Here is a 20,507-nt window from a genome sequence, read left to right as displayed (position 1 = left end):
GCCCCTCACAGTTCCGACTTGGTCTTTGGCTCACGAACCATACAATAGAGCTGTCCCAAGTTAGCCAACCATCTGATACAACACCCCGTTTCACCACAAAGCCCCTACTCCTCCAGATAGTATTAGGAAACAAACTCACCATACAAACATCCTCCCCATCCCTACACTCCATCTCCCTCCTCATCTCGAACCCCATCTTCTCATAAATCTGCACATTAGGCACATTCCTCGAACTCTCCAAATAACACTTGACTCCCTCCTGATCCGCCCGATCCGTCACCGCCTCAAAGAGCTTCCTCCCCACCCCCAGACCCTGACATTCCGGGTGCACCGCCACGATATTGCAGAAATAGTATCCCTTGGGATCATCCCAGATCTGGCTTTGCGCTTCATGCTGCCGCTCCTTCCAAATCCAGTAGCGGTTCGTGCGGAGTCCGCCCCGTCCGAAATGCCATACGTTGTTGAGCGTCTGGCGAAAGCTGAGAAGCCAGTTTTGTGTCCAGCTGTACCATGTCTCTGGTGTGTGAGCGGGGGTAGGTGGGAGCCAGCAGGAGACGCCGACTATCTTTTTCCCTGGGGGTTTTGATGTGTCTGTCGCAACTTGGAAGATGGCATTGTTGATTCCCCAGCGACATCGCACCGCTAGGGAATCGTGATTGCGCTGCTTGTTGAACTATTTCATTTAGAATGAAGAGGAAGTTCCCATACTGGTCGGTTGGGGGAGATTACCCAACCCGACCGCGGTGATGGGAATGTTGGAGAGTTGGTTAGCTTGATGCCTTTATCTTGATCATCATGATCATCACATCATCTACAAGCTCAGAGTCTACCTCGTTCGGGTATGTTTATCTGTGACTGACAAAACTTACATTCTCAGCATCAAACACCCACTTGAAATACGGATCTTCCGCAAACGCCGTCTGAATGATCTCAATGGCGGCGGGGATATCTGCCTCGGTGAGGTCTGTTACTTCGATGGGCATTTTGCTCTTTGTTTTCTATGCAGGTGTTAGATAGCTATATACTAGTAGTTGTTGATGGTAGTACTTACCTGCAGCTCAAACCTCAGAGGTAATAACCAAGTGAAGCTTCGAAAATTGAAGTTCCAGTTGAAAGCGGTGTAGACTAGAACGTGAGCGATATGATATTATGAGAAGATATGACCTGTTCTAGTCTTCGTGCAAGGAGAAATAAGGAATAGCACGAGGTGGTGGTACAATCAATAAATGCAGGTGATGATGGCGTCAATCCGATTTAAATACTTTGGACTAAAGTGGATAAGCGCCGAAAGAGGCAGCTCTATGCGGGCGGTGCGCCACCACGGGCGGGATTCTCACTTCCTACTATCTATATCTACTTATCTACTCCGTACAGTTACTTACTTGCTTTGACCTTTCACCGCTGCTTCATCATTAGGTTCATGCTTTAGATACTAGTATATGGTTACGGTTTATTGAACCATACTGGAGGCAAGGGGATACCACTATTCAGTACGTATAACTCAATCCATGCATCTGCTGTATCTGCTACAGCTGGTATCTAGACATAATAATATAAACAATATGTATATAGTATGAGGAACGAGTAAGATCGCTCAAACAATGCCACAAATACATCCCGGTTCCTCAGGCGCCATTTCCAATCAAGTCCAAATAAATCAGACAGGGAGCCAGCCTACGTTGCCCCGAAAGGATCAAACGCCGGTTATATCACAAACTCCCTCCGTCCTCTAAAACAAAAGTACAATCCTCATAGCGTCGTAAATGCGGCTCGTCGGTTAGACGGCCGACTCCTCCAGACGTACCCACTCCCGTGGGACGTCCATGCTGCGGTTCACGCGCCCCCCTGGCGTGAGAGGCACATCAACTCGGCCGCGGCCCCGATCATCATCGGCATGTTCCTCGTAAAAGGATAGCCGTGAGAAGTAGTCCTGCAGAACCGATTCTCGGTCGTTGTCCCCAACGATGGAGTTATACTCCGGGGGAGGCGTCACGAGTGGTGGTGGTGGCGGGACATCTTCGAAGGCGGGCGGTGCAAATGATGGCGCCCGCAGAAGATGCATCGGCCGGGGCGCAGGGTGTCGATCGGTTGGCTCATCCGCCAAATGCGCCTGGGGAGGTCGAGCCAGCCCACCGGAACCATTAGTGAAGCTTCTCGCAACTGCGCCGCCGAGGGACACCTCGTCCCGGTCAGAAGACAGTGACTGCCGGCTGGAGCCGTTCCGAGAACCATTCCTGTTGACCGGCGGCGCCCCCGGACAGCCACATTCATACTCCTGAGCCTGCGGCGGCGGCTCCGAGTCGGGTGAGGTGTATGCGGGTAGGTAGATATTCGCTTGGGTAGCCTTGCAGGAAAGCAGGTGGAAAGGAGAGTCGATCGAGATTTCAAAGTGTCTTCGCTTGCCCGAATCTCGTTCGTCAACCTTGGACAGCCGCAGTACAATCTAATAAAGTTAGTATCGAGCGAATCCTACAAGGTGTTGTGTGGAACATACCTTGATCCAGTGGTTGATTTGAATGTTCTCATACGTGGTGTCAAAGTGCAGTCGCTGGGATTCATCCCGGTTGCGCATCTCCTGGCAACTGGGAAGCTGAACATTGAACTCCATCTCAGTCGGGCCAACCCCCGCGTCGCTGGAGAGATTACCAAGGAGGTTGGTCCGGTTCCGATCGACAATCTCCTCGCCCCTCGCAGCAGCCGCGCGACGGTCCCAGTCGATGCCGCCACCGGCCGTCACTCGCATTGAGCTTCCCGGGTAGGTGCTGGTACTGGCTGAGTCCGCCCTCTTCTCAAAAAGCAGCACCTTCTTTGCTGGTTGAAACCGATGGACGCTCTTGTCCGCAGTCCAGTGCTGAATGTTCTCAGTCACATACACCTTGATCCGGTGGCACTCAACCTTCGCCAACGGCGTCAACTTGAACGCGATGGGAACCTGCGATCCAAGAGGAAATGACTTTCCCGAGATGACAATGTCATAATGCAGCTGGTCTTCCCAGTTTCGCGAAATGGCGATCGGCTCGACCTGCTCCAACGAGCCCTCTGCTGGCGTGCGGATGACCGGCACTTCCAACGTACCCAGCAGATTGGGGCGAAACGCACCCGCCCGTTCCACAATCGCTTCGATATCATAGCGAACAGACCCCAGATCGGTCTTGATCGTCTCGGGGAGAGAGCCATCGATGGGAAACTCGAAGCTATACAGATAATCACCGACGGGGAACAACCGGTAGTTGCGCTGAGTGTGAGCCGGGGGCGGCGGGGCGTCATTCTTGCTCAGACTGCGCGAATGGTTGGATTGCAAGGACAGTCGCTTCAAATCCTTGGTTGTCAGTTGGCCGTTCTGGCCCAACGAGGTCACCGAGCCGGTCTTGGAGAGCAACTCCCGGGTGCTGGTGGTCGGCCCATCCTTGCCCGTCACCGACGTCACCGGTTTGGCGTGCTGGTAGAAGTGCGCGCCGTAGTCATTTTGCATCAGCGCAGTATCTCCATGGTTAAAGTACATGACGCCATGTGTGACGAGGTCTTTCTTGTCGTGAAAGTGGACTTTCTTGGGCGGAATCCCTACAGAAGACAATGAGTTAGTGGTGACGCCACCTGGGGTAAGGACAATGGGATGTAACATACCATCTGGCCAATCGGTCTGGGCATGTCCGCGGAAACAAATAGAGATCTTCTTGACTTTGACACTCTTGGTAATTTTGAGATGCAGCTGCCCGCGCAGGATGGCGGACTTTTTGGTGCTGGGATCGTTCTGATCATAACCCTGAAGAAACAGGACGGGTTCGGTGAGCGCAACACCAACCGTTATGCCACTGCCGGTCGCCACGATCTTCTCATTGCGCAGAGTGGGAAACGGCACCGATGGATCCGCCGCCGGGATTGCCGGTTGAGCCGAAATCGGGGAAGGCTGGGACGCCGACACGGTCGACGAAGAGTGGGAGCGCAGCCTGCCCGTCCTCAAACCTGTGCTGGCAAGCATTTGTGCATCATCGGGGGACAAAAGAATCTCAGACACGGGGCGAGGGCGATGTGTTTCGGGCATTGAGGGAGTGGGAGTGGGTGGCGTCAGCGTAGTAGTCGGGTGGATAGGAGTCCCCAGGCGGAGGAATCGCTTTGCGTTTTCCCGCGGACCCGCCAGTTTGCTAAGTATGGACGCGCGCCGCCGATGGCCTGGCCGTGGAACTTGTTCGACCGCAACAGTGTCGCCAACTACACTGGAAGTTTCTAGAGACCGACGATGATCGGAGCGAAACCTCAGGAGACTGTGGAAGATGGGCACAGAATCGGGGGTGCCACAAGAAAGGTGGGAGACCGTACTAGTTGTAGTGGTCACGGAACCGGATAAATCCTGTTCTAGATGGGAGATGTGAGTCGTCATCGTGTAAAGCACCAATCGAAGAGCATTATTTGCCAGACGCAACGAAGACCCTAAGGTGAAACAGAAGAAAAGGAAGAAAGACAAAAAGATGACTGCGGGATGTCCGGATAGGCTGAATTTCAACCACGGGTAAGACGGATATAGAGAGGCGCAGGTGAGGCACCCAAGATGGATGTACTAGTATGCTGATTGCTGATGTATAGAGGGGAGAGATTACACCAATATTGCGAGGGATGTCACCAAGGGAGACGCAAGGTAGAAGAAGTAGAGTAACAAAGGAAGATAGGAGAAAGGAGAAGAGAGAGAGGAATAAAAAAAGAGAAAGGGAAGAAAGGAATGCAGCAGGGTCAAAGGGTAAAAGGAAAGGAAAAGGAAAAATACAAAAAAATAAAGCAGCAAAGAAGCAAGCACGTTTTGGGGATGAATCGACGACTTACCGAAATGGAGTCAAGAGAGAAGACGACTGGGCGTGGAGAAGTATATTCAGATTCAGGTTGAATCTTACGCACAGTCCCAGCTGCAGCGAGTCGTGCGACCAGTGGAATTTTCCTTGGGACGGAGTCACAGTTCCCTGTCCTTAATTTCGTAGTGTTTTTTTCCTTTTTCCCTTAGATCAATTTTTTTATTTCAATCAATTTTTATTGTAAATTTTTTTTCTTTGCTTTGCCTCTTTTCGGATTGGGATGTTTTCTGAGTTTGGGAGATGATCGACGGCGCAAGGAGCAGCACGTCCACCGCGGCGCAGCAAAAGGTAAAGTCCCTAGTAATTCAAGCGTTCAACGCGAAGGAAGGGATCACCGTTTTCAGTAGCGTCACGCAGGCCAGATTGGTCGATGATGCGGGGGGAAAGCCAAAAACACCGACGACCCAAATGGGGTTGGGATGGGATGTGTCTGGAGGGATTACCACCAGGTAGGGCGAGTTAGGAGCAAGTAAGTATCGAAGAGTCAATCATCGACTGGGGGGAAAGTCATGCGAAAGGGCAGCATTGACATCAATGACAACACAGACACGGACAAGAATGAGGCGGTGCGGATATAGTTCCTTGGGCACAAGATACTTAAATGCAAAGACAAGGCGGGGGGAAAGGAAGGGAAAGCGACTACTACTTGAACCAGGCTTGGAGGAAGAACAAGAGAGAGAAAAGAGAGCGAGACGATGACGCGGATGGAGGGGGAAAGTCGGTAGGTTCAGTCATATCCGGTGATCCGCAAGTTGCCTTCGACAAGTCTCCAATTGAATGCGATTCTCCTCGTTGAACCACTTGGGACCAAACTGTCCTTGAATCTTTTTCCACCCGCGGTCAGACTTGCCGCACGAACATGGGCGCCATCGAAGGGGACCACCAACGTTGGTAAACTACTCGAGCTATTCCAACTCTGATTATCTACTATGGAAGGTCTGGCCTCAAACCCGCTTCGTCAGTCCGTCGGACCCGATATTGATTTACGATGTTGTGGACCGAATCCTAGCAAAATGTTTGCTACTGGAGATTTCTCAATATTCAGCATAGCCTCGACTGATGGTGTGGTTATGTCTCTCTACTCTCTCTAGCCCTTTCGCCCCCATCTTTTCCATGTGATAGATAGATGACGGGGCAGTGGTGCGGTTCGTGTCCTCAGGTACGAGGGAAAAGAACACCCTAGACTAAAGATATCTTCGAACGGTACTTTGTCCCTTTACTAGCTGAATCGTTAGCGTCGAAAGAGGGGGCCCAGGCCTCGGCCATGACTTGAGAGGAGTGACGTCTGATCTGCTGGGCCCGGGGGCCGAATTTCACGCACTCTGAGGCTTTAGAGGCGGGTATTCCGGCACAGCCTGGAGAGAGAGAGAGAGAGAGAGAAAGAGACCAAAGCAAGTTTGGTCATAAGATTATGTCGCCTATCTTTTTCGCTCAGGATCATCATCAGGTTGATAGCCAGTTGTCCCCTTGACTTCATACATACATACACACACACACCCCCCCCTCCATCTCCAGAGTCGAGTCGGAATCAAACCCCAGTAAAAAGACCGGGATATGAGGCGGTCAGATCCACCGGGACACAGTTCGTGACATCCCAAAGCTTCCTGCGAGGCTGCCGCGTTTCGTTGTCAATGCGGGGATTCTTGGCCGTGCTGGTGATATCATCGGGGCGCGACGGGAAGGATTTTGACTAATCTCTGAGTAGTTTGAGGCTTGGTGTGCCTTTCCCGGCTGACCTGGTCTGGTCTGTCTTGCCTTGCTTGCTCTGGGGAATTATGGGTAAATTCATTTTCTCCCCTCTGCATTTCGCCTCTCAGGTCAATACAATTATCAAGAACAGCTTTCCCTTCAGGCTTCCGTCGGGTCGCCAAAACCATTCCCGACCTCTCATTCCGACTTGAAGAATGGATGCAGAAGTTAAATTCTAGATCCATGGCCTGATTTCGGGAACGGTTCCACAGTCGCCTTTGCCGTCACACTCGTTTGTGGTCGCCGCCGCCGCCACCACCTGTAGGTCCGAGTATTGTCCGGTTCAATGCCTTGCAATATCTATTGTTCCAGGTAGAGTAGTCAATCGTCTAGGCCTTATCAGGGTGCAGGCATACCGTACAAATTTCTGAAGGCTTCGATGGCTTCAATCGACCTGTCAGTCCACACCGTAGATACATCGAGTTTACTATGAGTCATTGGATAGTTAATCCGGACAATTTCACCTGCTCTTAGTCAGCGAGGAACCTTCCGGGCCCTCAGCTTACCACTCGCTTGACAGTCTGGAGACGATCTCGATCATCAACACCGGCTTCCCATGATGTTCTCCACACAAAGTCCATTATCACATGGATGACATCATCGCAGGGTAACCTTGACTTTACATTGACTTCAGCACACTCCCCGTTTGTTTACTTGTACGCAGGGACTACTGTTTACCCATAGGCAGCATCATATTGTAGATCGTTATCTTCTGTTCTGAAAATCTCAGTAAAGTGGCCAGTTACTTCATGGCATTTGGAGGCTGACGTCGGACCACACACTAACTTCATACTATCTGTGTGTAACAAGCATCATCGCCATACCAAACTTTTGGAACTGAACTTCCTTGTAGGACCCAGTCAGTAGTTATCCCGAGGCCGAACTAGCAGGAAACAGCTTAGCTGCACTGAAGCCAAGCCGGACCAACACTTCACACAGAAGAGCTAATCGGGCTTAAAGTTGAGTGCCTTCACGTCAGTTTGCCGACTGAGATAAGCTCCGCCGTGCCCCGGTCCGTACATTCCTCCACTTTCGGAGTGCCTTGCGTCATTCCGTTGCCTGGTAGGTACCGATCCCCAACCCCCTTACAGGGTGGATCGTCTGATTTGCCGATTGGCGGCTCGGTAATTGCAGAACTGAGAATGTTCCCTCCGGCGAGGTGTCAGATTGATTACCTGACCATTCTAGAAGTGTATCTGGTCGGTGGTTGAAGATGACACCGAAGTTGCATTGTAGAAGGAAGCAGTCATCTTGACTAATGATGTTAGTTCCAGACATTCGTCATATTACTTGAAATGTTATCGCCCGACTAGCATATTGCTGTTTGCCTGTTGTCTATCCGTGCGAAGGTAGCTGATCCATATCTCGAGCAACGTTGATGCGCGGACCATCAAGTGAACCAGCTGTCATCCAGGTCATTGATGTTAACCAACCCGTCCCCATCTAGTAAGCTAGCGTCTCCAGCTCCTTCTCCCCCGAAAGTATCGTTCTCCATAAACAGATCGTCGAAGCTAGATTCTCCTGGTGCCATGACATCTTCCATGTTACTGCCACCTTGTCCATCAAACGTCTGCTCGCCCGAGCTACCCCCCGGGTTAGTGAATGCTTCCGCTTTTTGTAGCTCAAGATCAAATGCATCCCCTCCCATCTGTGCGGGAGCGGGGGGGTTCTCGGTACCAGGCAAGGTTGTTGGAGCATTGCTTGGCTGGTTGGTTTCTCCCCCATTGCCATTGTTGGTATTGCTGGCGGCATTGGCTAGATTAGAGCCTGACAGAAAACTGTCATTTCCCACGCCATCATCGCCAAAGTCCAGGTTCAGGTCGAAGGCGTTGGTCCCAGAATTATCGGCTAGCATGGAATCGAAGTTGAAATCGCCTGGCGCAGAAACGGGTTGTGCTGCAGGCACATCAGCGGCATCTTCCTCGGGCTTCTCAGCTTTGACGGGTTGATCGCTTGGCTGACTAGCATTTGCGTCGACCTGGGGCTTCGGAGCGAGAGCGTCGTCAACTGGCTCGGCCTTAGGCTGGACGGTGTCTGCGTCGGTCACTGGTTGTTCAGAAGGCTGTGGTGCCGCCTCTGGTTCAACTTTCACGTTCGATTCATTCATAACAACATCCTCAGCGGGCTGAAGAGCAGCTTTCTTTGCTTGCACTGCCTCGTAATCTCGTTCAAGGAAAGCTTTGGCAATAAACTGTCGACGGTGAGTACGCATTACAAAATCTCGAAGCTGCTGCTAGCTTACTATCTGCTCAGATAAACTGTCGAGAGCACTCTGAAACTTCTCGTGAGCAGTGGGGATTGAACGCTTGAGTTGGGCCCTGGACTGCATGGACCCGCCAGTCTTGAAAAAGCGGCCGGTCTCTATGAGCTACTGGGAGTTAGAAAATGGCCTTTAGCACTGCAAGGGGGTTACTAGGATGAAGGAGTACCGTTTGGTTAACCATTGACGTCAGAACATCAAGAGAGTCCGGATTGGAGAAATTTGTTGCGGCCATGGCTATAGTAATATGATGACAGACAAGCGGCTGATTTGGCCTGTCGGCGGTCTAGTCGGTCGTGGTTGATGCTGAAGTTTAGAAAGAAAAGACCTTAACCAGCAGTATCAAAGAGCGATAAGAACCAGTAATGTGCGGTTAAATGTGAATGGTCGGTTTCAGAAGGTCCGTGAGGACGGGTGCCGGGTTCTTTGACGGCAGTACCTGAAAACCAATTGGAGCAGAAGAGTCGTTATGAGGGGGGGAATTGCAAGAAGCGCAGGGAAGTCGCGCAAACAGTGCCGAAGCCAAGGGACACAAAAATAGCAAGGACGCGACAGGAGCTTGTCCAACGTGAGGGCAGGTGAACAGATCAGGCGGGAGGGAGGGAGAGGGGGGGGGAGGAGCAGAGGGAAAGAGGAAGAGGAGGAGGAGAAGGAAGAAGCAAATGATGGAGAATAAGCGCCTTTGCTTGGACAAAGACGAGGCCCGTCAAGGGAAGACTAACGCAAGAGGGGCTAGCGTGCCCCCCACCCGGAGCGGCTCTTGACCATCCAAACTCCTCGTTCTGCTCTCCAGTCAAACTTCCCGTCAAGTCAGATCATCGCAGCTTTTCTTTCCCCTGTTTCCATCCTTTCCCCATTTCCTTCTTCTTCCCTCCATTCCTCTCTCCATCCCCATCCCTCATCTTCAGGTGTTTGTCGAGCTCGTGAGCCCGTGTGCATCTGTTTTCTCTTCCCTTTGTTTTTTTTCTTTCCCTTTTCTTTCATCTTTGCTCTTTTTCTTTTCCCTCCATCTTCTTGTTCCACCGTTGCGTTTGCCTCAAACACACCTCCGTCCCGGCTTCGGTTGCCCGAATCTGAAGCTCTGCTGTTACTGCTGCCACCTCGCTCACTTGTTGGGGCTGGTTGAGAATCAACACCACCCGTTGTGTTTTGAGTCGTCCGCTACTTCAGCACCTCCTCGTGCAATCTTCTCCATCCTCTCGAAGCATTCCAGCGTCATTTTCTTGACGGCGATCGTCCGCTCTAGCTACCGCCCGTATCGTGGTCCCCATTGTATGATCTAGTTTAGCGCTTTTGCCAGTTTCCATCTTGACCTGGGTGTTTCGATCCCCGCGTCGTTTTCCGCCTTCGCCTACTCTAATTCTGACTGCGTAACGCCTGCATCGTCCCGTCATCAAAGATTGCATCTCATCCTACCGCTGTCTCGTCAAACGCCTTCGTCGTCCTTTCCATCTTGCATTTTGTGCTCGTTTGACTCGGTCGGTTCTTCTGTAAATTTGCATCTCGTGACCTCTCTCAACAATGGCCGACAACGTTACCGCTTCCACCTCTTCGACCCTCCCTCCTCCCCCCCAAACCTCTGCTGCTGCTCCCAACCAGCAGTACGATGCGTCTCAGGGCAATGGTCAAGCTAATCCTTCCCACATGCCGCCGCCTCCCCGCCCGCCTGTGGTGATTCCTCAGAACACCAACCCCATCCCGACCGCCATTACCTCTCCCATGTCCGGAAACATGATGTCCCCGACCAGCGCCGGTGGTTTCGTACGCCGTGCTGCCCCTGAACCAAACAAGAGGGCTTTGTATGTCGGTGGCCTTGACCCTCGGGTGACTGAGGATATTCTGAAGCAAATCTTCGAGACGACTGGCCATGTCGTCAGTGTCAAGATCATTCCGGATAAGAACGTAAGCTTTACTCTTACTGCTGGAGCTGCTGTCGAGCACCTCTTATCTTGCATGACTCCCCTCCTCATGCTAATTGTTACAGAAGTTCAACAGTAAGGGATACAACTACGGCTTTGTCGAATTCGACGACCCGGGCGCCGCCGAGAGGGCCATGCAGACGCTCAACGGACGTCGCATCCACCAGTCGGTATGCAAGCCCACGTACATATGCATAATATCGGACTGCTTCTGACGATCTCTGCAGGAAATTCGTGTGAACTGGGCCTACCAGTCTAACAGCACAAACAAGGAGGATACCTCCAACCACTTCCACATTTTCGTCGGAGATCTGAGCAACGAAGTCAACGATGAAGTGCTTCTCCAGGCTTTCTCTGCCTTTGGCTCAGTATCCGAGGCTCGTGTTATGTGGGATATGAAGACTGGCCGGTCCCGTGGCTACGGTTTTGTTGCTTTCCGCGAACGCTCTGACGCCGACAAGGCTCTGAGTTCTATGGACGGGGAATGGCTCGGTTCCCGCGCTATTCGTTGCAACTGGGCCAACCAGAAGGGTCAGCCTTCCATTTCCCAGCAGCAGGCCATGGCCGCCATGGGCATGACGCCGACCACGGCTTTCGGTCATCACCATTTCCCTACCCACGGCATCCAGAGCTACGACATGGTCGTCCAGCAAACCCCACAGTGGCAGACCACGTGCTATGTGGGTAACTTGACCCCTTACACCACGCAGACCGATCTCGTCCCACTCTTCCAGAACTTCGGCTATGTCATCGAGACTCGTCTGCAGGCCGACCGTGGATTCGCCTTTATCAAGATGGACACGCATGAGAATGCCGCCATGGCCATCTGCCAGCTGAACGGCTACAACGTCAATGGCCGTCCCCTCAAGTGCAGTGTATGTTTTCAGCATTCCCCATGTTTCTTCTAACAGGGTTCCCTCCTAACCGTCACAGTGGGGCAAGGACCGTCCTCCTACCGGCCAGTTCGACAACTTCTCTGGTCAGCAGAGCAACTCGGGATTTAGTTCCACCCCAACCCCGTACTTCCCCCAGTACGGCGGTCCGGGCGCTCCCATGACCCCCCAAGGTAAACTCACGTCTCCTCCCAAACTCCTTCGCCTTTTCACTAATGTGGTTAATGACAGGCCCTACTCCGACCCAAAGAGGATGGGACCAGTCCGGAATGGCAGGCCAAGGTTATGGCCAGGTCCCTGGTAATGCTGGCTACGGCCGTGGTCAAGCCACGCCTACTTCCGGCTGGAACCAGCCCAACAACGCCAACTTTGGAAACGGTTTCGGCGGCTACCAAGCGTAGCCGTTGATCTACGATCCTCGAGACTGCACGCCAGCCAGCACGGACAATGTGGTATCGCTGCTGGCAGCCGCAACAGCGACAAACGGAAGTGTTCTTTTTTCTACCTTCCACCCCTTTTTTAATCTTCTCACCCGCTGTTCTCTCTTCCTTTCCTTATTTTCACTTCCTTCTCTTTATGACAGCCCCGACTAAGTGGATTTCTAAGCGCATCTCCCATTCTCAAACTCTTCCTTTTGAAATGAAATTTGTGTGTTATCGTACACCCAATACCCCAAATCCGCTTTGTTGAGTCAAACTTTTCATATGCTCTTTTCTTTGAACGAATGTGCGTGACTTTGATCAAAGGCTAAGCTTCTTGGGCTTCCCGTTCAAGCGTTCTGCGGAATAAACCAAAAGTATTTTATGTTATCGTGCCATTCTCGAGCCCTGTCTTTGGTCTATTGTCCAAATTATCGCCTCTCCCAGTTTGTATCGTATTTCGTTTAGTATGTATGAGTGGCTTGCCAAAGAGCTCTATATCTGTTTCTGCCTGCGCACAGGAGCCCTGATGCTCAAAGGCTGTGCGCGCTCTTTCTTTCATTCCAATGATCGAGAAGCCATGTTCCTTCCGTTTCTTTGGCCAATTCTTGACAAATGAATATTGATCTCTTATCGATTAATGTGTGATGTTTGGCGGTTTTTCACGCTTTTCCCCCGTACCTGAGCCTCGTCTTTATGATACCAGATATTCTGAGCGTGATCTTTTAATCTCCTTGATCACACCCTGCTATTGGCGTTTCGGATATTATACCTATTTTGTTTTGTGAAACCCAGGAGGCTCACTCTTGGATGCCCTATACCAGGATATTCGTGCATGGCCACTATTGAAGTAAAACAGAAATCCTCCATCATTTCAGTAGAAGTAGCTAATGCTAGAGACGGGGATCAGTATGATAGCACTTTTTCTGTTTTGCTATCTGCCGTGCCAAAGTCGAGACCCATCCATTTTCTATTAATACCAACACAGCCGCTCCGTGGCTGCGGATAAATTCTCTCTCCTTATAGAGTTGGGAGGTGGAGAATGGGACCGGGAATTTCTCGAGTGACCGCCTGGACCCTTTCTTGGCCGCGGATGCCCACCCACCACTTGCTTATCCTTTCCCCCCCTTCACCACGTCTCCGACCTGGCTGCTGCTCATGAGAAGCCCCGACGACTTTCCTTAACCCGGTTTTGGATGTGGGCGTGCTAACCGCCAGCTAGTCGCGCCCAGCTTGCGCCAATGGAAGATGCAAGCGACGGCAAAGGTGCGGCACTCTCGCTGGACAACAATGATCAGCTCTCGAGGCGGGTGCGCTCCGGGAGCGCAAGCAGCGGCCACAAGCGCAGCTCGTCCGGCTCATTACTTTCGCGCCTCTCCTTTCTGCGAATGATCCAAGCGACTCAGAACGCCCCGGATCGGAGCCATTCGGGCATCGAGCGAGACGACAGCAGCGATTTCAGCTCGGGCTTGCGAGGTGGAAGGGCAATGTCGACTGCGATCCAACAACACCGAAGAACGCGCAGGAGAAGGGGCTCCCTACGAAAGACCGCCTTGTTGGGCACCCGGTTCGAATATCGAGATAAGAAACTTCCTAGGCCATCGGTGGACGTGCTGCGTGGAGACGATATCAACCCCAACGGACAACCATCCCTACCAGGAGGATCATCATCGTCCCCTCTCCCTCCTTCCGATTCTCAATTACGCGCTTTCGCCGATCCAACCTCTCCCGATAATGATACCGTTCTCCAGCAAAGCAGTTCAGGTCATCCAGACCATGGAGGAAATACTTCTACGTGGACCCTTATGGACGCACCCCAGCGAACCCGAAATGCAGCCGCTCCCTCGCATCGCCAGCAAAACCAGTCCAAAGAAAGCATTCTCGGCGACGAGATGACTACCGACGACGAAGACATCATACCCTTCCCTCACCCCAATACTTCAAACAGCGCTATCGCCGCTGCTGCTGCCGCGGCCGCGGCCGCCGCAACCACCAGCACCGGCCTCCACCTCCCAACCGCTTCGTCCAGCTCCGACTCATACTATGCCTTACAAGCCGACTCGACGGCCTATCGACCACTTCACCGCGCCAAATCACCCCTCGCAACCCACTCCGCCGATATTGTCAGCACCTCAGAGATGGTATGGGACTATTCGGAGACAGAATGGTGGGGGTGGATAATACTGATTGTGACGTGGCTGGTATTTGTGGTTGGAATGGGAAGTTGCTTCGGTGTTTGGAGCTGGGCGTGGGACGTTGGAGAGACGCCATATGCTCCTCCAGAGCTGGAAGACGACCCTACCTTGCCTATTGTGGGATATTATCCTGCGTTGATTGTGTTGACGGCCGTTATGTCGTGGGTTTGGGTGGTTGTTGCCTGGGTGGGGATGAAGTATTTCAAGCATGCTAATATATCCGGGGAGGATATATGATCTCTTTTTCCTTCTTGTGTTTTCAACGAATCTTCTTGCTTCGCATGGCCTCGGTGGTGGAGGAGATGCAGGTCGCATCTCTTCCTTCTTTTTCTTTCTTGTTTTACCCCCTTTCCCATTTGAGTTTCATTTCTGTGTATATATGGTTTAGCGGGTCGGGATGGAGTTTGAGTCTCGATATCGACAATGTTTCATACTAGTTCACCGGTTGGGTTGTAAGCAACCTAACCGTACTAATAATAGTATTGCATACAGATGAAAGAATAAGCTGAATGAGTAGTATAGTAAATCAATTACAAAAGATATTCAACAATGTGGCCCGAAATAGAGAAACAAAACCCAAATGCCCAACTCCAAGCCCGTAACTCCCCATGTCTAACACTGTCGCACACGCTCAATTGACAAGAGTTGACCCAATCTATCAATGTGATAAAGCGCACTTGTTGGCGAGGTTGATTTGCTGCGAATCCAGCGCAGAGCCATTGCCATGGATAGCTCCGGGGTTGGTATCGACAGTCCCGGCTTCACGGGGCTGCACGGTTGTCCCAGGGGCTGTGCTAACAAGACCCTTGGACACGGCGTAGCAGGATGAGCGGTCCTGGTTCGTATCCTCAACGTAGAACTCATCCATGATGGGATGTAGCAGGACGGTTTGCTTGTGGATGGTGACGATGGAGTTGGCAGGGACGGAGACCCAATTATCTAGAGCAAATCAGTTAGCAAATATCCCCTTTTCCGTCGGAAAAAATTTAGATGAAGCAAGCACTCACGTCTCTCAAAAGTAATCGGCTCACTAGCCACAAGCACAATATCAGCCCCCTTATCATGCCTCTCCATCTTAAAATGTCCCTTATCCTTCCCCTCCACCCACTTCGTCCCGGACGAAAAGTACAAACTAGCCGGCTCATCCGTCTTACTACTGATATACCTCGTACAGATGACAGTCTGACCATCCGTAACAGCAAAATTCAACAAACTGCGCGTCTCCACATTCGAGACATTATGTCTTTTGGGAATATCACGAATGAACTCATTGATCTTGGCAATCGTCTTCACCATCACCCGACGCAACAGCGCCTGTCCGAACCCTCCGGGGCCGGGATCAGAGCTAGGATCCACACCTTCTTTCTCGAGAAGGTCGAGGAACAGCGCGAATGCCCACTCGCTATCTGTCCCGCCCTTGACGCCCAGGAACCATTTGTCCGCGAGCGAGTCGGCCAACGGCCGCTTGATGTACTGCCAGCCGCCGACGTTGCCGTTGTGCATCCACATCAGCGTGCTGTGCTGGAATGGGTGGCAGTTCGTGTCGGAGAGGGTGCCCTCTGTGGTTGCGCGCACGTGCGCGAAGATTAGATTCGAGCATGTCTTAGATGCGAGCCGCTCGAGGTTCTCGCAGTTCCACGCTGGGAGAGTTGATGTGAAAATGCATGGCTCTGGACCTAGTTTGGGGTCGGTGTAGAAGCCCACGCCGAAGCCATCGCCGTTGACGGGGCGGCGGTTGTCCTGTATATGGGGGTTAATATTGGGCTTTGGTCTGGGATAGGGGGTAGGTAGCAGTGGTCCGTTACTTGGGCACTGCATTGGATACACTTACTAGTCTTAAACGGGAATCATAGGACTGAGTGAGGATGGAATGGCTTGGCTCCGTGACTAGCTTGCTGAGACGAATCTCATGCCTGCCTTTGTATACCTGGCGACAAGCGGTCAGTTCAGGCTGGCTGACTGTATGACGTGGATGGGGTCAGAACGGAGCTTACATACCAGGAGACGACACATATTCGGCGAATATACAGAGAGTATAGTTTGGCAGGGAGATACAGTCCAGAGGTCTTTTCCTGGGGACACCTTTTTCTTTTAAGAGTGTCTGTAGACAGCAAAGCCCGTTTCAGCTGAAGACGCTAAAACTAGTAGTAGTTGCTTCAGGGCGCAGCTCCAGTCTCCAGTCACAATTCGATCCGACAACGGCGCAGCTGAATGTTCAATATGGATTGGGCAACACAGGACCCAGCCTAAGATATATAAATTCTGCGTCCAAATAGCCTGCAGAACTCTAGACTCTCTTAAAAGAAGCTGAAATAACTCAGACCTACGGAAAATAGTTGTTATCTGGATCTATCGAAATGGCGACATTCTCCACACGTGACTCACACCGGTCCCGATACGGCCAACGAAGCGGCCATCGGGCGCAGGTCACGAGACCCGCGGCGGGAAAGCCGCGGATTATCGAATGACTGACTGCATTATTATTATTTTGTGGTTTGGTTGATCATCTCCGCCGCCTCCTTCTCGCTTTCCTTCCCTCCCGCAAGCTACTTACTACCTCACCATCCCGAAGTTACTAACTACCACCCCGTGGCTTTGCGCCTCGGAAATGCCTAACTAGCCTTCTTCCGACTTTCTTGATGTGTATGTGATTTCAGGAACCATGAGCGGGAGAATCCTCTCCCATCGTCTTGTTCCGCTGTTGCGGACCGGTCTTCTGGCCCGCCATGTTCATAATGCTGCCGCCAGGACCGGCGGTCTTCTTCGCTCCGATGGCAGCGCCGCACTACGTGGCCGGGCCTGGCCGGTAGGTGCGAATGCAATTCACAATAATGTGCCTGCTGTGCGGGCAATCTCCTTTCACCGGATACTCCCTAAGCTCGCCATCAAGCTGGTACGGCTGCCGGCTATGCTTGGGGGTGCTACGGTAGCGGGGCTAGCTTATTTCCAGTACCAAGCTACACGTACGTGCTCGATTCTCTGTCTGTCTTTGCTAATAGATGATTAATGAATGTGTGCGTCGTTCAGAGGCAGGAAATTATGCTATCGATCTTTTCAAACGTGCGGGGGAAACAGCGGGAGATGCAGCTTCGAGCTTGTTCACGGAGATTCAGGGCATTGCCGAACAGACACAACGCGGATGGCAAAGAACGACGGAAGCCGTGGAACTTCCGGAATGGTTGCAGAGTATCATAAGTCCGAACGAAGAACCTCAGTCCGATAATGGTGGCCCTGGAGGCAAACGCCCGAAGGAGAGTCGTCTCGGTGCCGCGGCCGCTGGTGCTACTACTGCTGGAGCTTTCGGTTACGATGAGTCTAATGAGGAGGACGCTCGGTCAGAAAGAAAGATTGCGGAGGATGACCAGATGATGCTTCTTACACGGAAGATGATCGAGATCAGGAACATCCTTCAGACCGTCGGCCAGTCGAATACCCTGACGCTCCCGTCAATTGTGGTTATCGGGTCTCAGTCTTCGGGCAAGAGCTCGGTTCTCGAAGCTATTGTCGGACATGAATTTCTTCCGAAAGGCACGAACATGGTTACCCGGCGGCCGATCGAGCTGACTCTGGTCAACACACCGAATGCGCAAGCTGAATATGGAGAGTTCCCGGCTCTTGGGTTAGGGAAGATCACCGACTTTTCTCAGATTCAGCGGACTTTGACGGATTTGAACTTGGCCGTTCCGGAGAGGGACTGTGTTTCCGATGACCCTATTCAGCTCTCTATTTACTCTCCCCACGTTCCTGACCTCTCTCTCATCGACCTTCCGGGCTACATCCAAGTCGCTGGACATGACCAACCCCCTGAGTTGAAACAGAAAATCTCCGATCTCTGCGACAAGTACATCCAAGCACCGAATGTTATTCTCGCCATTTCCGCGGCCGATGTTGATCTGGCCAACTCCACTGCTCTTAGAGCCAGCCGCAGGGTAGATCCCAGAGGTGAGAGGACGATTGGAGTTATAACGAAGATGGACCTTGTTGATCCCGAACGCGGCTACAACGTTCTCTCCGATAAGAAGTACCCTCTTCGCCTGGGCTATGTTGGTGTTGTCAGCCGCATTCCCCAAACAACAGCACTTTTCTCCAGAGGCAGCGGAAATATCACCGGAGCCATCATGAAGAATGAACACGCATATTTCTCTGCTCACCCGTCGGAGTTCGGCTCGCAATCGGATGTTTCTGTCGGTGTTTCGACTTTGCGCACAAAGCTCATGCATGTTCTCGAGCAGACGATGGCATCAAGCCTAGCGGGTACTAGGGATGCAATCAGTCAGGAGCTTGAGGAGGCAACCTATGAGTTTAAGGTTCAATACAACGATCGTCCTCTGAGTGCAGAGTCTTATCTTGCGGAGAGCTTGGACAGCTTCAAGCACTCGTTCAAGGCGTTTGCTGAAAGCTTCGGCCGCCCTCAGGTCCGCGAAATGCTGAAGAATGAGCTTGACCAGCGGGTAATGGACATCCTGGCGCAGAGGTATTGGAATAAGCCGATAGACGATCTGTCCGCTCCGCTACCAGAGCTGGATCCGCTCAGTGACCTTGCCAAAGCTGACCCGGAGTCACTGTACTGGCACCGCAAGCTCGATGCTTCGACATCTTCCCTGACGAAGCTGGGAATTGGTCGACTTGCCACCACAGTTGTCGCCAACGCAATTCAAACTCATGTCGATCGCTTGATCGCCAACTCTACTTTTGCCACACATCCATACGCTCAAAAGCAGATCGTTGATGCGTGCAATAGTATCTTGAACGATCGGTTCTTCAGCACTAGCGATCAAGTTGAAAACTGCATCAAGCCATTCAAGTTCGAGATTGAAGTCGAGGACCCGGAATGGGCCAAGGGAAGGGAAAATGTCAGCAAAGTCCTCAAGGAGGAACTCAGAGCGTGCGAGACAGCTTTCAAACGCCTTGAAGACTCCATTGGACGGCGCAAACTCAAGGACGTCATGTCCTTCGTCGACAAGGTGCGAAAGGGCGAGGTCTTCCTGGAAGGAGACGGCGCTGGCGGTGCTGGTGGATTCAGCTCCGCCTTGTTGGCCCGAGGTATGTCGATCTTATCCTACATATTAATCAGGTAACACATCTAACAAAACACAGGCCGTGAGAGCGTGTTCCTCCGTGACCGAGCCGACCTTATCAAAATGCGGCTCCTCGCCGTTCGCTCCAAGCAATGCTCCTCCAAAAAGAACAAATATTACTGCCCGGAGGTCTTCCTCGACGTTGTCGCCGACAAGCTCACCTCCACAGCCGTCCTCTTCCTCAACGTTGAACTCCTCTCCGAATTCTACTACAACTTCCCCCGCGAGCTCGACATGCGTCTAGGCCGCCACCTCTCCGACGCCGAAGTCGAGCGATTCGCCCGCGAAGACCCGCGCATCCGGAACCACCTGGACGTCATCAGAAAGAAGGAGCTTCTTGAATTAGCACTCCAGAAGATCGAAAGCATCCGTCAACTCGACGGACGCGAAAGGAAGAACAGGAACTCAGATCGTCCTGTAGGTAACCGGGAACAGAGGAATCGTGGCTGGAACCTGTTTTGAAGGAAAAAAAAAATAACCAATCATTCAACAATCTACTTATCGACCTAGCGGCCTACCTATTAATCGATTAGACTTTCTCTTCCTCCTTTTCTGTTGTCTACCCCACCTCCCATATTGTCTTCTCTGAAAGCTCGGCGATATATCTCGGCTCTGCTTTATATTTATACCTCTTGACATGTTATATCACACAGCAAGCGTATACATTATATTCTCTCACACTCACTGACACATTCTGTCTCTCCCCTTCACCTGTATGTCATACATGACAGAACAGTTTCTTGTTCATAGTTGAGTATTCCTTTGATACGATAGCAAGCAAAGGGTAGGATAGGGTAGGTAGGCGTTTGCACAAAGTTCTCCTCCAAAACATAGACATTCGTTATCCATCCGTAACCCGTGATGAATCTAACTACAACCAGCTGCTAGCCACTACGACACTGACAGTTGACTCTGACAGTTAGACAACTTAAGTGATGCGCCTATGTAAGAAGGGCTGACTAACAGATAGCGTTAGTTACTTGATATATTACACACTAACACTCGGTACAATAAATATGTTTAGATGATGGAATGAGTGGATAATATTTTTCTATAGCACGATACAGATAAGGCATTCATTATTTTGACCAGTAACCCGCCAAAGAGCATACAAATACAAATACAAATATCAATGTCAACACAGGACAGGAGA

At 51.7% G+C, this 20,507-nt stretch overlaps 5 protein-coding genes across 5 annotated transcripts; 2 read left to right on the top strand and 3 right to left on the bottom strand.

Moving 5' to 3' along the window:
* Window positions 1-5: 5 nt before the first annotated feature.
* Window positions 6-4,378, bottom strand: BO88DRAFT_416016 (uncharacterized protein; the record flags this gene model as incomplete). Its single annotated transcript, XM_025708231.1, has 8 exons — window positions 6-104; window positions 140-673; window positions 870-998; window positions 1,052-1,088; window positions 1,383-1,432; window positions 1,465-1,539; window positions 1,805-2,443; window positions 2,495-4,378. The coding sequence occupies 8 exons, from the start codon at window positions 4,376-4,378 to the stop codon at window positions 6-8; spliced, it is 3,447 nt and encodes a 1,148-aa protein (XP_025562046.1).
* A 3,602-nt stretch (window positions 4,379-7,980) lies between these two features.
* On the bottom strand, window positions 7,981-9,085 carry BO88DRAFT_342158 (uncharacterized protein; the record flags this gene model as incomplete). The annotated part of the gene is made up of 3 exons (XM_025703130.1): window positions 7,981-8,781; window positions 8,833-8,958; window positions 9,020-9,085. 3 exons carry the CDS (start codon window positions 9,083-9,085, stop codon window positions 7,981-7,983), a joined length of 993 nt encoding a protein of 330 aa, XP_025562045.1.
* A 1,286-nt stretch (window positions 9,086-10,371) lies between these two features.
* BO88DRAFT_454540 (nuclear and cytoplasmic polyadenylated RNA-binding protein pub1) lies at window positions 10,372-14,513 on the top strand (the record flags this gene model as incomplete). The annotated part of the gene is made up of 6 exons (XM_025710805.1): window positions 10,372-10,752; window positions 10,835-10,939; window positions 10,997-11,644; window positions 11,703-11,835; window positions 11,894-12,059; window positions 13,304-14,513. The coding sequence occupies 6 exons, from the start codon at window positions 10,372-10,374 to the stop codon at window positions 14,511-14,513; spliced, it is 2,643 nt and encodes an 880-aa protein (XP_025562044.1).
* A 222-nt stretch (window positions 14,514-14,735) lies between these two features.
* Window positions 14,736-16,593, bottom strand: BO88DRAFT_68333 (glutamine amidotransferase subunit DUG3). The gene is made up of 4 exons (XM_025713053.1): window positions 16,275-16,593; window positions 16,108-16,203; window positions 15,284-16,016; window positions 14,736-15,215 (listed from the first exon to the last, which is right to left on the bottom strand). The coding sequence occupies exons 1-4, from the start codon at window positions 16,287-16,289 to the stop codon at window positions 14,935-14,937; spliced, it is 1,125 nt and encodes a 374-aa protein (XP_025562043.1). The 5' UTR covers window positions 16,290-16,593; the 3' UTR covers window positions 14,736-14,934.
* A 202-nt stretch (window positions 16,594-16,795) lies between these two features.
* On the top strand, window positions 16,796-20,179 carry BO88DRAFT_444515 (dynamin-related GTPase MGM1). The gene is made up of 3 exons (XM_025710114.1): window positions 16,796-17,239; window positions 17,304-19,319; window positions 19,374-20,179. Exons 1-3 carry the CDS (start codon window positions 16,939-16,941, stop codon window positions 19,814-19,816), a joined length of 2,760 nt encoding a protein of 919 aa, XP_025562042.1. The 5' UTR covers window positions 16,796-16,938; the 3' UTR covers window positions 19,817-20,179.
* The last annotated feature ends 328 nt before the right edge of the window (window positions 20,180-20,507 follow it).

The sequence above is a fragment of the Aspergillus vadensis genome (assembly GCF_003184925.1).
Source record: "Aspergillus vadensis CBS 113365 unplaced genomic scaffold BO88scaffold_14, whole genome shotgun sequence".
Classification (NCBI taxonomy): Eukaryota; Fungi; Ascomycota; class Eurotiomycetes; order Eurotiales; family Aspergillaceae; genus Aspergillus; species Aspergillus vadensis.
Note: the sequence above shows the minus strand (reverse complement) of the source record. Positions and strands in the feature narration are given on the sequence as shown.

Excerpts from the sequence above, each read along its gene's own strand:
- BO88DRAFT_68333 (XM_025713053.1), bottom strand. Across the intron at positions 16,017-16,107 it reads ATGATTCCCGTTTAAGACTA|GACAACCGCCGCCCCGTCAA; the intron begins GTAAGTGTATCC and ends CCCCATATACAG. Across the intron at positions 15,216-15,283 it reads GCCGATTACTTTTGAGAGAC|ATAATTGGGTCTCCGTCCCT; the intron begins GTGAGTGCTTGC and ends GATTTGCTCTAG.
- BO88DRAFT_444515 (XM_025710114.1), top strand. The coding sequence starts at position 16,939 with ATGAGCGGGAGAATCCTCTCCCATCGTCTTGTTCCGCTGTTGCGGACC. Across the intron at positions 17,240-17,303 it reads TTTCCAGTACCAAGCTACAC|AGGCAGGAAATTATGCTATC; the intron begins GTACGTGCTCGA and ends TGCGTCGTTCAG. Across the intron at positions 19,320-19,373 it reads CTCCGCCTTGTTGGCCCGAG|GCCGTGAGAGCGTGTTCCTC; the intron begins GTATGTCGATCT and ends AACAAAACACAG.